Below are 15,173 nucleotides of genomic sequence, written 5' to 3'. Positions count from 1 at the left end.
CCGGCCAGGAGGTTCAGGCGGTTAGAGCTCCGTGCTCCTAACTCCGAAGGCTGCCAGTTCAATTCCCACATGGGCCAGTGGGCTCTCAACCACAAGGTTGCCGATTCAACTCCTGGACTCCCGCAAGGGATGGTGGGCTCCACCCCCTGCAACTAAGATTGAACAGGCACCTTGAGCGTTGGAGCGCGTCCTCTCAACCACAAGGTTGCCGGTTGGACTCCCGCAAGGGATGGTAGGCTGTGCCCCCTGCAACTAGCAATGGCAACTGGACCTGGAACTGAGCTGCACCCTCCACAACTAAGACTGAAAGGACAACAACTTGACAGGAAAAAAGTCCTGGAAGTACACACTGTTCTCCAATATTCCTGTTCCCCTTCTCCAATGAAATCTTAAAAAAAAAAAAAAAAAAAAATTCCTTAAAAATAAAAATATGTCCACACAAAGAACTGTACAAGAATGATTATAACAGGCTTATTCAAAATAATCCAAACTGAGAATATTCCAAAAGCCGTTCACTAGTAAAGGAATTAAAAAAATAAAAATGTTATACCCATACTTTGGGACATTATTCAGTAATAAAAGTGAAAAATCTAATGACACATGCATAGATGTGGATCAATATTCAAAAGCTTTATGCTAAATGAAAGAAGCCAGATACAAAGCTACAGATGATTGCATTTTTGTGACATTCTGGACAATGCAAAACTACAGTGATAGAAGCAGATCTGTGACTGCCACGGTCTAGAGGGGTGGGTGTGAATGAAGTGACTGCAAAGGTACAAGAGGGAAACTTCTAGGGTAATGGATATTTTGATACTATATGTATTTGTCAAGTGTCATCAAACTACACGTTTTAAAAGGACAAATTTTATATGTAAATTATACCTCAATAAACCTCACTAAAAAATTACATTGTAAAATATCTCAGAACTGGAGAGGGATGACACTCATTAGCCTGTATAAGTTCCACCACACTGGTAAGGACAACAAGAAACACTGTGTGATGAGTCTACTTGACAGTCACACTGAGATTTAAAGATTCTAACACCCTCCAATTTGCATTTTTAGACAAACAGAACATGAGCACATCTATCTCTGTAGGGACCTAAAATCACAGTGCCAATTAAAAAATGATTGACAAAAAAAAAGATTATTTGTAGCAATTATGTAGTAAAATCATGGAAAGAGCTGAATATATGCATGAATTCACAAAGATGAATATATGTATGTCCTTTAAAGTATAAAACACCGTCAAAGAGTACCCACATATTGGAAAGGATCAATACATGGATAGGTAGAATGGTACTCAATATACTATTGTTTACTTTGAATATGTCTACATTTTTTAATAATAGGTAAAAAATTAAACGGCAAAGACATATTACAGTATGCAAATATGCAAATAAGCTTCTTAAATAAAAACATTAAAATACACTAAGTAATTTGTACCAAGACAAACACATGATGGCCCAGCAATGAGTACCTTGGCAATAGCAGTTTGTTTAAAAATGCGAGTAATCAACCCCATAACCGTCTCAGTGGCACTTGAATTTGGAGCTCTCATTAATTTTTCCCACTCTTCAAAGCTGGTACTCAATTCCTATGTGGGAGACAATAACATTGTTTAAAAACACAGCTTACAGAACAGAACAATTAATGCAATCGTGAATCATGTCCTACTTTTTTCTTTTTTATATAAGAAGATATAAAAAGAAAAGTCCCAAAGATGTCAAATGTGTTCATTTAAAAACATCAACAAGGAGGTACGTCGGTTGCCTCTTAACGCCAATGGACACCAATGACAAAACGGGTGGAAACCACGGTCTTTGCTAACAACATAAATCAAATAGCTGCAATTTCCTCTTAAAGGGAAACATTTTGTAAAGTAAAAATAAAAATGTAAATACATAAGAAAGCAGGGTAGTGAAAATGTCTATGGTAGAAAAGAATTTTTATAAAAATATATTTTATTTAAGTAAGCATAAAGACTTGGGAGATATTAAATAAAAACATGATACCATATGTTAACTTTTATTTTTCTTTCTAATGCTAAAATAGTAGGTAAAGAAAATTGGATCATTTTTATTTTTTCCAATAACACATTGCTCAATGTTTACAAAATGCTTACTCTAAGCTTTTAAGATAGAACAATGCAATAAATAGTCTTTGTCAACAAAGTTATGTCCAGATTTGAAGAAATTTCAGAGAATATATAAGCATTGCACTCCGAAAAGTAAATGTAGGTGAGCATTAAAACATAGTTTGACTTTCTGATATGTTGAACTTAACATCTTACATTATCACAGAGTTTTAAGATTTTAAGAAAAGGGCTACAACTAAGTTGTTCTAGAAAAAAGCTACTCATACTTTAAAAATTCCTGGAGGACAAAACACAACTTCACTTGCTTCACATCCTACAGATACTCAGAAATCTTCTAAATCTTTGTTGTAATTGAAATACTTTTTTTTCTCTATTCAGCAGAAGTGTATTTTTTAATAACTAGGACACTGAATCTTTTCACATTATTTGATGACTAAAGTTAAATTCTTCCCGCTCACTTCTTGAAATAATACAAAGCCAACTCATATACTCTATTAATTAAACCTATTTTAAGAAGGTGGACTTTTCCTTCTGTGCAATAGGAAATATGTGCAATCTTTCATAATATAATTTAAAATGATTTAAAATAAGCCTTTTAATCAAGCAAGGGTTCTCACCTTGGCTGCGGCTGACGGAAGATCAAATGGAATACGCTGTCTGATTTTAGGTGGCAGCTGGGTTAAAACTTCAGTCTTTAACCTTCTAATCATTATGTCACTTAATAGCTGATGAAGTTCATTAAGATTTGACGCCCCTCTACAATCCCACTGAGGCCTTTTACCAAAATATCTGTGAATATGAAGAAAAAAATGTAGCACAGCTGAATGCTAGAGTAAGAAAACAATTTATCCAGTGTGTTATTCCTTTTAATGATAAGGAGCCATGACACTGCTTTTACTGTTATTTCTGAATGTAAATTAGTTTCAAAAAGCTCAGCTTGAGAAATACTAATGAATAAGATTATACATTCCTCTCAACTATTGAAACTAGTATGCCTAAACATACTGCTTATGCTGAGTTCATGCAAACCTGGGACTGTTTAGCAGACCTAGCCCTAACGAGGCACTAACTGCCAGTACACTAGCCAAACCACCTAAAACATTTCCCACGCCCTCTGGGAGAAGATATTATCTTGCACTGACAGCAAAGGAAATTTAAAAAAACGAAACCAAAAGCCACAAACCCACTATGAAAGAGAGAATGGGAAAGGTAACATCAGAGGATAAGCAATTTCAACAAATGTTTAGAAGTCCATGCAGAAAAATGGTCGCTGACTTGGCAAAAGAAAGGAAGCTACAATTTAAAATGCTGGCAAAAGGTAATTTATCCTCTAGACCTCTGAGAAGATCAGGAGTTGGAAGCACCAAGCATTGTGGACCAGTGTTAAGTCAAGGGTTGAAATCTAAATCTTTAGATTTAGCGGATCTATTGAACTTAGGCATCAGCCCAGCTGGCCTAACAATATTTGCCTGTCATTGTGACAACCCAAACCCTTCCCCACAAAATTCCCAAACGTGTCCTAAGGGCCCACACTATTGAAAATGAGCTGTTACAGAATAATTCACAAAGGAAAACTTCCCACTAGACTGTATTATTATTCTTACTAATATCAGTAATTAAATAACTATCATTTTAATGGGTTTTCCGTGGTATTTTAGCACAAATAGGGGTCAATTTGAGAAAAGTGAAAATTGCTAACATGAATTATCTTTTAGTTTAAGGTATTTTGACAGCAAACATACAGGAATAGTACAGATAACATTAAATACATGTACTTGCATATAGAATGATTAGAAAAACATAGTGAATGAGTGGACCTATGGTATGATAAAATGATAGACGCCATTCAATTGTAAGAAATTTACTTGCTCAAAAAAAAAACCCCTAAATGTTGGCATTATCAAAAGATCAATAGGTTTAATTATAATTGTTATAAATTAAACTACTAAAACTTGTTCATTGAAATATGTGGACTTTCTTTAATGTTTTATGTCCTCATGTTTGTATTAAAAACTCACACACTAACGAAAATGGGAAAATATTTGCTAATATCCAGTTCTGTCACCTAGTTTAACATTCACAATCACATACTTAGGTACATTTTGACCTCATGACAAAAAAAAAAAAAAATCAATGTTCAGAACTACCAATTACGGGAAAAGATTGGGTTCTGGGGGGATTTTTTGAGAATGAAATGTTTGCCATTAAAATGGATTCTTAAGCACACTCTCCATCTACGTGACACATTCTGCGGGTATACAACATGCTTGGTGAAGGTCGATGGCACAACTGTCCCACGCTGGCACAGACAGCACATAGGTGTCTTCAAATAGGGCAGCCCCTGAGCGTCTCTCGCCTCCTGTAGAGCACCAACAGCTGTGCTCCAGAAGCACAGGCTTGTTCTGAAGTCAGAGCAATATAACATCACAGGCCACAGTACCACTACCAGGCCTGTCCCCAGGAGGTTTCTTCACCCCTCCAGCAGAGGGTGCACTTCTGGCAGAAGCTATTGTACCCAGTTGCCTCCTGGGGGCTTTACCACTGGTTGACTGCAAGCTCGGTGCTAGGTGTGAGCTATGCTTTAGAGAAATCCTTTCCCCTGCCCCCACCCCTTTCTCGTTCAGCTTGAGTCAGACGACTAAAGGTGGCAAGGATTGTAGTGTTGGCAGCACCTCATGCTGCTGGGTCTCCACCCTCAGGTTTGCAGAGCAGAGGGGAAATGAGAGAGGCGGGAGGGCTGAAAGAGGTGCTGGCAGTGAATGCTTGGTCTCTCGCCATTCAATGGGATGGTTAGTACATATACTATTTAGAATATCCTAATCTCTTTTACTTAACAGTTTTATTAAGGTATAGTTCATAATGCCATATAATTCACCCATTTAAAGTGTACAATTCAATGGTTTCTAATATATTCACAGATAGCGCAACCATTAACACGGGTAAATTATAGAACATTTTCATCATTTCAAGAAGGAACCCCCCCACCCCCATATCCTTTAGCTGTCACTCTCTTAACTGCTGTCCTGCCTTCCCAGCCTTAAGCAATCACTAAGCTATTTTCTGTCTCTAAAGATTTCCCCTACTCTGAACGTTCCTATACATGGACTCATATAGTATCTAGTCTTTTGTGACTGGCTTCTTTCACTTAGCCTAATGTTTTCAAGGTTCATCTATGATGTTGCGTGTATCAGTACTTCATTCTAAGGCTGAAAAATATTCCATTGTGTGGATATACCACATTTTGTTTACTCATTTATCTTGTTGATAGACATTTTGGTTGTTTCCAACTTTTGGCTCCTCTGAGTGACGCTGCTATGAACATTCATACACAAGTTTTTGTGTGGACATATATTTTCATTTCTCTTAGGCGTACACCTAAGAGTTGAATGGCTAGGTCATACGGTAATTCAGGTCAAATGTTTAATCATCTGAGGAAGTGCCAGACTGTTTTCCAAAGCAGCTGGACCAGTTTACATTCGCACCAGTGTTCAAGGGTTCCAATTTCTCCATGTCTTTGCCAACACTTGTTGTTATTCAACTTTTTGATTCTAGCCATCCCAGGAGGTGTGAAGTGGAATCTCACTGAGGCTTTGATTTGCATTTCCCTGATGACTATTGATGACAAGCATTGTTCACCATTTGTATATCTTTGTTGGAGAAATGTCAAGTAAGGAGCTTAGAAGTTGCCACTCCAATTCTAACAACAAGTAAAAATCTAACACTGAAAAACCAACAACTCTTAGATTTTTCAGAGCAGTGAGGTCACAGGGCAAACCACTGCGCCCCAAAGTGGACACAGTAGCAGCAATATGGTTTAAGGTGGAATTAATCACAAAAGAAACTTAATTTCTAACAACCTAAAATTAACAACAGAATTTCCAATGTCTCTAAAGAAGTTATGAAACATGAACCTTGAAAACTTCTTTTGAGATTAATGTAGACTTTCTCATTTAGATTTCAAAGTAAGTAAAAATTCATTTCTCCTTTTCTAAACAAGAATAAATGCAACTTCTTTTATGTTCTTTTTTTATAATATATAAAAAAGAGGCAATTCTTAGTAGGCACTTAATATTAGTTTATGATGATAAAATAGGAAGTTTATGGCCAAGAACATGGATGTTTATCTGTGTTCATGATCACACACACACACACACACACACACACACACACACAGAGTTAACTCTGGACTTTAGAGATTACCCTGTAATTTTTTTTTTTAAGTTCCCTTGTGTCTTTTTGTAGCAATCCCTTTCTCCTACCCCCAGCTCCTGGGAAACACTGATCTGTTTTCTGACCCTGTGTTTTTTTTGGATAGAGCAAATTAATATTTTATTTTATTTCCCCATCTCTCTCTTTTTTTTATTACTTTCAGGTGTACAAAGCCATGCAATAGTTAGACATTTACACCCCTCACAAAGTGATAACTGCCCCCGCCCAAGCTACTACCCCTCTGACATCTGATATAACTGTTACAATACCATTGACTATCTTTCTTATGCTGTACTCCACCTCTCGTGACTATATATATGTATTTAATTATAGTTGACATACAATATTATTCTACCTCAACTTCAGGTGGTCAGTGCATTGGTCATGCATCCACACAGTCTATGAAGTGATCCCCCTGATAAGTCCAGTGCCCATCTGACACCTTCCTGGGTATCTACGCAAAGAAATCCAAAACACTAATTTGAAAAAAATATATGCACCCTTATGGTTTTTGCAGCGTTATTCACAACAGCCGAGATATGGAAACAAACGAAATGCCCATCGATAGACAATTGGATAAAGAAACTGTGGTACATTTATACAATGGAGTATTACTCCTCTGTAAAAAAGAATGAAATCTTACCATTTGCAACAACATGGATGGGCCTTGAGAATATTATGCTAAGTGAAGTAAGTCAGACTGCCCCTATGGTTTTACACATTCCAGAATAGTATATAAATAGAATCACACAGTATATAGCCTTTTAAATCTAATTTCTTTCATTTAGCATAGTTCATCTGAAATTCATCTATGTTGTCGGGTATATTAGCAGGTCATTCCTTTTTATTGCTGAATAATATATCCCATTGTGTGGATATATCATGACTGTGCATCCATCAGGTGAGGGTCATCTGGATTGCTTCAAGTTAAAGGTAACTATAAGTACCACTGCTATAAACATTTCAAACAGAGTTTTGAGTGAACATATGTTTTCATTTCTCTTGACTAAATATCCAAAATGAGACTGCAGGGTTACATGGTAAGTGTATGTTTAACTGCATACGAAATTAGCATTGTTTTCCAATGTTGCTGTACCATGCTGCATTCCCACCAGCAATGTATGTGAGTTCCAGTTGTTCAGCATTCTCACCATTATTTGGTATGGTCAGTCTGTAAAAATTCCACCTATTCTAATGCATACGTGCTGGTATCTCATTTTGGTTAGAACTAATGATACTGAGCATCTTTTCAAGTGCTTATTTGACCTCCATATATCTTCTTAGGTGATGATGTCTCTAACTACCACTAAAATATTTTTGTTTTATTAAGTTTTGAGAGATTTCATATATATTTTTTATAAATTCCTTTTGTATATTTTAAAATTTATATACTTATACATATATATGAATTAATATATATATATATTTCCTTTATCAAATGTGTGCTTTATCAAATTATCTACTAGTCTGTGGCTTGTCCATTCATTCTCTTCACAGTGCCTTTGGAAGAGACCTTTTTAATTTTGATGAAGTAAAATTCATCACTTTGTCTTTTATGGTTTATGTTTTTTGTGTCCTATATTGAAAATGTTTGCCTAACCCAAGATCACAAAGATTTTCTCCTTTATTTCCTTTAAGAATTTTTAGTTTTTGGTTTTATATTTAAGTTTTTTTGACAACCCATTTCAATTGATTTTTTCCATTTTCTAATTGTGATAAATACACATAAAATTTACCATCTGAATTTTTAAGTGTACAGTTCAGCAGTATTAAATATATTTATAATGCTATATAACCATCACCGACATTCATCTCCATAACTCTTTTCATCTTTTGAACTGAAACTCTATACCCATTAAACAGTAACTCCTCATTCCACCGTACCCCTACCCCCTGGCAGCTACCACTGTACATTCTGTCACTATGATTTTGACTACTCTACCTACCTCATATAAATGGAATCAGAGAGTACTTTTCTTTTGGAGACTGGCTTATTGCACTTAGCATAATGCCCTCAAGGTTCATCCATGTTGTAGCATGTGTCAGACGTTCCTTCCATTCTAAGGCTGAATAATACTCCACTGTATGTATAAACCATAATTTGCTAATCTATTCATCCATTGATAGACACTTAGGTAGCTATTGTGAATAACACTGCTATGAACATTAGTGGACATACATGTCTTCAATTCTTTGGAAGAGATGTTTTCATCTCTGCTTTCAATTCTTTTAGGTATTTACCCAGAAGTGAAATTACTGAATCACATCGCTGCTCACATTATCAGCCCACTGCCTTCTGACTGCCAAAGTTTTTGATGAGATCTGATGATAATCCTTTTGAATATCCCTATATGTGACAAGTTATTTCTCTTTTGCTGCTTTCAAGATTCTCTTTGTCTTTTGGAAGTTTGATTATAATGTGTTTCAGTGTGGGTCTCTTTGAGTTCATCTTAGAGTTCACTGAGCTTCTTGGATGTTATAATCATGTCTTTCATCAAATCTGAGAACCCTTCAGTCCTTATTTCTTCAAATATTCTCTCAGTCCCTTTCTTTCTCTCTTCTCCTTTGATACCCACAATACATGTGTTGGTCTGTTTGATGGTTCATACAGGTCCCTTAGATTCTGTTCACCTCTCTTCATTCTTTTTTCTTTCTGCTCCTCAGACTTGGTAATTTCCATTGTCCTATCTTCAAGTTCACTGATTCTTACTTCTGTCAGCTCAAATCTATCTACCTTTGATTTCTTCTAGTGAATTTTTCATTTTAGTTATTGTACTTTTCAGCTCTAAAATTTCATTTTGGTTTGTTTTTAGGTTTTCTATCTCTTTATTAATATTTCCAGTTTGTTCATATTTTTTTTTTAAAACTTTCTCCACTTCTTTTAGTTCTTTGAGCACCTTTTAGACACTTGTTTTAGTCAATGTCTAGATCCCGTCATTAGGTCTTTTTCAAAGACAGTTTCTGCTGAATTTTTTTTTTCTTTGAATGGATGCACTTTCCTTTTTCTTTGTGTGTCTTATGATTTCTTTGTTGAAAACTGGACATTTGAATCTAATAATGTGGTAATTATATAAATCAGATTCTCCCCATCCCCCATGTTCTACTGTTTTTGTTATTGTTTTTATTTTTCATATTTGTGTTTTTATTTTTGTAGGCTGTCTCTATGCCAAGAATCAGCCTGAGGTATACACTTAAGGTCTTCTTAGTTCTTTTTTGAGCCTGTGCCATTCCCTGGGCCTGTGTGGTCACTTTCGAATTTAAGCTATATAGGTATAGGTTTTTGAATATCTTAATCTTTAATGTCTGGCTCCCAAAAGGGGAAAAAATAGAAAACTAAAGGGAAAGAAAAAAGCGCTGGCCCATTAAATCCCCTAAAAGTTACTTTAGTGGGTGGGGGAGGGGATTACAGCAATGGGGGATGGTGCAACAACAATGGATGCTCCCACTTCATCTGCCCTTCTGTGACTAGAAGCAGTGATCAATAATCAGAGTACAGATTTTTGATATTTGGAGTATAGGGTCCTTTGTGCCCACTCTGACTCCCACAAGCTGTGTGTAATTTGCTCTGGGAACATCTACATAGCTGTCTGCCACGGGGCTGGAGGTGGGAGATGGGTAGCTGTTACTGTGGGAAAGAGCTGGAATTGACTGAGATTAATGACAATTTACTGTCCAAGGCTTCCTCTGGAAGTTGCAAGTCTTCAATATACTCTAGAGCTCCAAAACAGTGACATTAAGTGATTCTACCAATATAGTTGTTGTCTAGGTAAGGAGACAAATTCCTGATGCTTCCAACTCCAAAGGCTTCCCACAATCCTCTCCAATCCATTTTTAGTTAAATTTTACATATGGTGTGAGATATAAATTGAGCTCCTCCTCCCCAATATAACTGGAAATTTGAACATTTACTAGACTTTTAATGACATTAAAAGATTACTGTTAATTTTAATGCACAATAATGGTATTAAACTCTTTTTCTTTCTTTCTTTTCTTTTTTCTTTCTTTCTTTCTTTTTTTTTTTTTTTTTTTTTTTATGAAAGAGTCCTTATTGTTTAGAGATAAATGCTAACATACCTTATGGACAAAATGTGATGTTTAGGCTTTGCTTCAAAAATAATAGGGGGTGGTGAAGGTAGATGGGAGTATAGATAAACTACGATTAGTCATGTGTTGATAAATGCTGACACTGATGAAGAAGAGTACATCGGGTTTTATTATACTATTCTGTCTACTTTTGTATACATTGAATTTTTCCATAATAAAATATTATAAAGAAGCCCCCAAAATAAACTAAGAAACAAAAGTCATGGAATCCAGGAATTTGGGAATCTAAGAGAGCAGAATGGCAAAAGAAAGTTCCGGATGACAGCTTTGCACCACGCCTAAAGAAAAACCAGTCCAGATTGGAGTAGAACAGAAGGCTGTGGGAGGGAGGCCTCCTGGAAAACGAAAAAAAAGAAAGAAAGAAGAAAGATTATTTTATGTGCTTGTAAGACCTTTTGGATGTTGAAAGATGTGTTGGAATCTTTGAGTTAAAAAGATCACTATGTAGAAAACCAAAAGACGGAGGTGGGGGAAGGAAATAATTAATTATAAGATTAAAAGTTGACGAAGAAAGAAACAGTCAACTACTTGATCTATTAGAGAATAATATTAATTTATTTAGTCCCCTTATTCTATTTATTCAATCATATAAACATGGACACTGAATTACCAAATAATTCAAACATTAGAAAGAGAATGGAAGAAAAGTGGTGGCAGAGGGTGTTTAAAATACTGCTCTTTTACTTTTTAGTTTCATGATTTGGACAAATTACTTAACCTTTTCAAATTTCAGTTTATTCATCTATAAAATCTAAAAAATATCCTCAACTTTGTAGGATTTTTGAAAGAATTAAAGATACATCTAAAATGCATGGCATAGTATCTTATGTAAAAAATATAATACGTAGCCAAGGAAAATGATGTATTTTAGTTATTGAAATAGAAATATATCCTAAAAATAGTGATATGTAAAAAAGCATATTACAGAAGAGTATGTATAATATGGACTTATTTATGTAAAATTGCCTATCTAATTAATCTATCTATCTATCTGTCTGTCTGTCTATCTATCTATCTATCCATCCTTAAGTACCTAAGCAGAGAAGCTATCTAGAAGGAAAGTTACCAAAACACATTAGTATTGGTTATCTCTGGACAGTGTGATTTCAGTTGATATTGACTTCTTTAAAAATTTTTTCTCTTTGATATGTTAAAATAAGTATGAATCATTTTTATAAAAGCAATAAACTATAAATTACTAAAAACGAAGGAAATAAAATCTTTAAAAAGACAATGTTAACGCATGGGTCAAGGTCATGCTAAGGAAAATTAGGAGATATAGCATCACATGTAGGCTATGTTATAACTGTAAAAGTTATAAGCTACATGGACAAGTAGAAATAAAGAAAAAAAATGAAAACAAGTTACCTGTTAGTATAGTTGGATTATGGTATTTTTCCTTTCTACTTTTATTGTTATAGTGTTATGTATTTTTATTGTTTTATTGTCATATATACATACATAAGTATGTATATTTTACAAGTTCTTACTCATATTAAGGCAAAATCTACTTCCCTATTAAGTTTCACTACTTGATATAGTTTTGCCCTCTAAGGCCATGAAGACAAAAGTCTAATTCCTTTAAAAAAGACAGATCTTTAAATATTTAAACACTTGTTCTGTCTAGGTCTTCTCTTTTTCAAATTCCTATAGGCTTCATAAGATCAAGCAGTACGTCTTATTCATCTTTGTATTGCCGGCAGCTCTAAAATAGTGTCTTAAATATAGCAGGCAATCAATAATATTAGGCATTTGTAGAACTGAATATGAAATCCCCTCATTGTTCTGGTTGCCCTTTCCCAGATGTTTTCATTTGTTAACATGCTTCTTTTTTTTTTTCTTCTTATGAATAGTTTCAATGAGTTTTTAAATTCATTTTAACTTTTTATGAAAAATTCCTTTGAAGGATAAAAAGGAGAAATTTAGGATCCTAAAATGGTTAGAACCTTTTTCTTTCCAATTATTTTTCAATATTTATTTACATTTTTCAACCATTTCAACATTGTCATGTTGGGGCATGGATAGCACCAACACAAGGCAAATGAATTTTAGGGGAAGTATCTGATAGAGGCTGAAGGTCAAGAAAAAGGGATCAGTTAATACACAGACCAAGCAAGTATTTAACATCTAGACTGGGGTCATTGGTTATACAGGGTAAACATATTTACATCTAGACATGTTGCAGTGAATAGGTTGGAATCCTGACCCTAGGGCAAAGTTGGTTTATTTTTCCATGAAATGTATCACTGAGGTCACGACTATTGCTAGGAGACAGACACTGAGGATGCTGGGAGCAGTGGGCATTATGGTTTCTGCAACACCCTCAGAGCTAGTGCCTTTGTTACTGCTTGTGAACGTATATTTAATGTAGTAATGTTTCCTTACAGACAAATGGCAAAGCAAGAATGAAATCATGTTTTCTGCCAAAACTATTTTGCAAAATATACTCCAAAGTGTCTCTATAATCCAAATAAATGGAAGTATGAAATAATCAGAATTTCCTTGATTAGAAGTCAATCCGGAGATCCAAGCTTAAACAGCTTTTAAGTAACTCACATGATGTAATAGAGGGAAGAAAATTCAAAGATAAGAGGAAACAAAAATAAGTTTCACTGGAAGAAAATAAAGCAAGTCTCTGGAGAGGGATAAAGGAGAAAGTGCAAGAGAATGTGATGTCTTCAGGAAAAGTAGAAAGGACAGTAGAGAAATGCTACGTGTAGTAATCTATTAATCATACTACAAGTTATCTTAGCACATTGTTCCAAAAGTGCCAAAGTACCAAATGAAAAGGAAAGCTGTTAACATGCTTCTTAAAAATGACTCTCAGTTCTCTCTGAATTCCTCGTATTCCTTACCTCCAATGACCTTCTAAATTCTACTCCAGCCATTCATTCCACTCCCATGGCTATAACCTTTCCTGAAAAACAGCTCTGCCTGGTAAATTCAGACATTCCACTCTCACTACCCCAACCATTCTAGCCCATTTGTTCATTCATACCCACCATCTCTTTACTGTCTCATCAGGACGTTTCAGTCAACTGACTGCTCCACTTTCTCTCTCTCCACAATATCCTTCCTTGTCTTCACATCCATCCTCCCCTTGTTTGGATTTCCAAGTCCATACAGCAGCTTTGTTATTATCAATATAACATAATTTCCCTGTCCACAGTCCATGTATCACAACCTGGTAAAAACAAGAATCTTCCATGGCTCCAACTATAAGCCTTTCCAAGCCTGTACCTAGGCTGCTGGGTGTTGTTGGGGAAATCATAATTACCTGGTTAATGTTTGATCTGAAAACTCAGTGAAGGCTGGGGCCACATGAGTCTTGTTCCCTGACACGTACTTGATGCCTAGCACGTGGCATGGCATATAAGAGACCCTATAAATAATTTTTTGAGTGAATGAATTCAAAATTAAACCATACTCCAGATGTACTCTAATCAATGACTGCAACAGAACCATCCTATACTCTGGATGTTACTTTGATTAATGTGTCCTCATATTACTTTATTTTTACCAGTTATGACAGACATTGACTTCCATTTAGTGCAGGGTTATTCAAAACCAGAAATCTTTTTGAGCTGAACTACTGATAACAGATGAGGATTTCTCAAATCCCTTCCACACAAAGCCGACTTTCCAAGCATAAGTGCAGAATTTACCATATTAATTTTTATCTAATTATTTTTCAAACTTATCTCTGCCATATAGTATATTAACTATTTCTCTGAGATATGAGCCATTTGCAAATGTAATAGACATGACCTCTATTTAGCTGTGGACCAGAACATTAAATGTGACAGTGCTGAAGACAAAGTGCCGTGCAATTTCATAAGAGACATTTCTTGAAGCTGACAGTGATCTATCTATTAATTAACACTTTTTGGGGAAAAGCTATAAATACCTTTACTATGTATTATCACCCAGAATTTTCCCTCATAAAAATTTAGACAACTATTTCTCCTAGGAGGTGGAACTGGCACACAATGTCATCAATAAAGAAAGTTTAGAAAACCTGATAAATTACTCTGAAGATATTCTTAACCTTTCAACATGCCATCAGGGGGGACAAATATGCCTCCCAAGAGCATCCTGATAACAGGGTGCTTGGTTAAATTATCTACACGACCTCTTTTTCTAGGTAAATAAACATTTAGTAAAGTTGCCATTCCCTAAGTCTTTTTTCCTGCCAGGAAAAGTGGGGGGAAAATGTAAGAGGAAGCCAGACACAAGGTGAGCCATTTAACCTCACCAGGTGCCTATAAAATGACAGAGGGGGAGTGCGTGATATGTAGTAGTCCCTTCTAGCTCTCATGTGCTGATGGCTGACAATTGAATGTGCTGCCTTCTCCAAATCATACGTGTAATTATACCTTTCTCTCTAAATAAAATATAAGCCAGTAGAGTGAATGACGTAAGGGATTTTGGATATGGGATGTTGTGGTTGAATAATACTTTCTCTGTGCCTCTCAAATCAAACCAGGTAGGTGATTACTTCTCATCTCCAAACCATATTCACATTACTATACTTCTGCTTGGGATCACTTATGTATTTAATAAACTTTATGAGGCAAAGTTATATTTTTGCTCGAGCTTCACTTAACTTTATTTTGAATATAGTCATGACATTTCAAATATAAAATATGAGTCTAGAAGTGAATAACTAACCATATTCGCTTTGTACAAAATTATAGCATATAAATGACATTTTCATATAATCAAAACATTATGGAAAAAAATTTAGCATTCCACAGAC

At 35.3% G+C, this 15,173-nt stretch overlaps 1 protein-coding gene across 2 annotated transcripts in view; it reads right to left on the bottom strand.

The window, feature by feature from the left end:
* Positions 1 to 15,173, bottom strand: part of ZRANB3 (zinc finger RANBP2-type containing 3) — a 187,547-nt gene that overhangs the window by 65,793 nt on the left and 106,581 nt on the right. For both annotated transcript variants that reach the window (XM_033111716.1, XM_033111717.1), the window contains exons 7-8: positions 2,719 to 2,890; positions 1,484 to 1,600 (exon numbers count right to left, since the gene is read on the bottom strand). In XM_033111716.1, coding sequence (XP_032967607.1) covers positions 1,484 to 1,600; positions 2,719 to 2,890 — 289 coding nt within the window. The remainder of the gene's footprint in view (positions 1 to 1,483; positions 1,601 to 2,718; positions 2,891 to 15,173) is intronic.

This window comes from Rhinolophus ferrumequinum, chromosome 8 (genome assembly GCF_004115265.2).
Source record: "Rhinolophus ferrumequinum isolate MPI-CBG mRhiFer1 chromosome 8, mRhiFer1_v1.p, whole genome shotgun sequence".
NCBI classification, from domain to species: domain Eukaryota; kingdom Metazoa; phylum Chordata; class Mammalia; order Chiroptera; family Rhinolophidae; genus Rhinolophus; species Rhinolophus ferrumequinum.
Note: the sequence above shows the minus strand (reverse complement) of the source record. Positions and strands in the feature narration are given on the sequence as shown.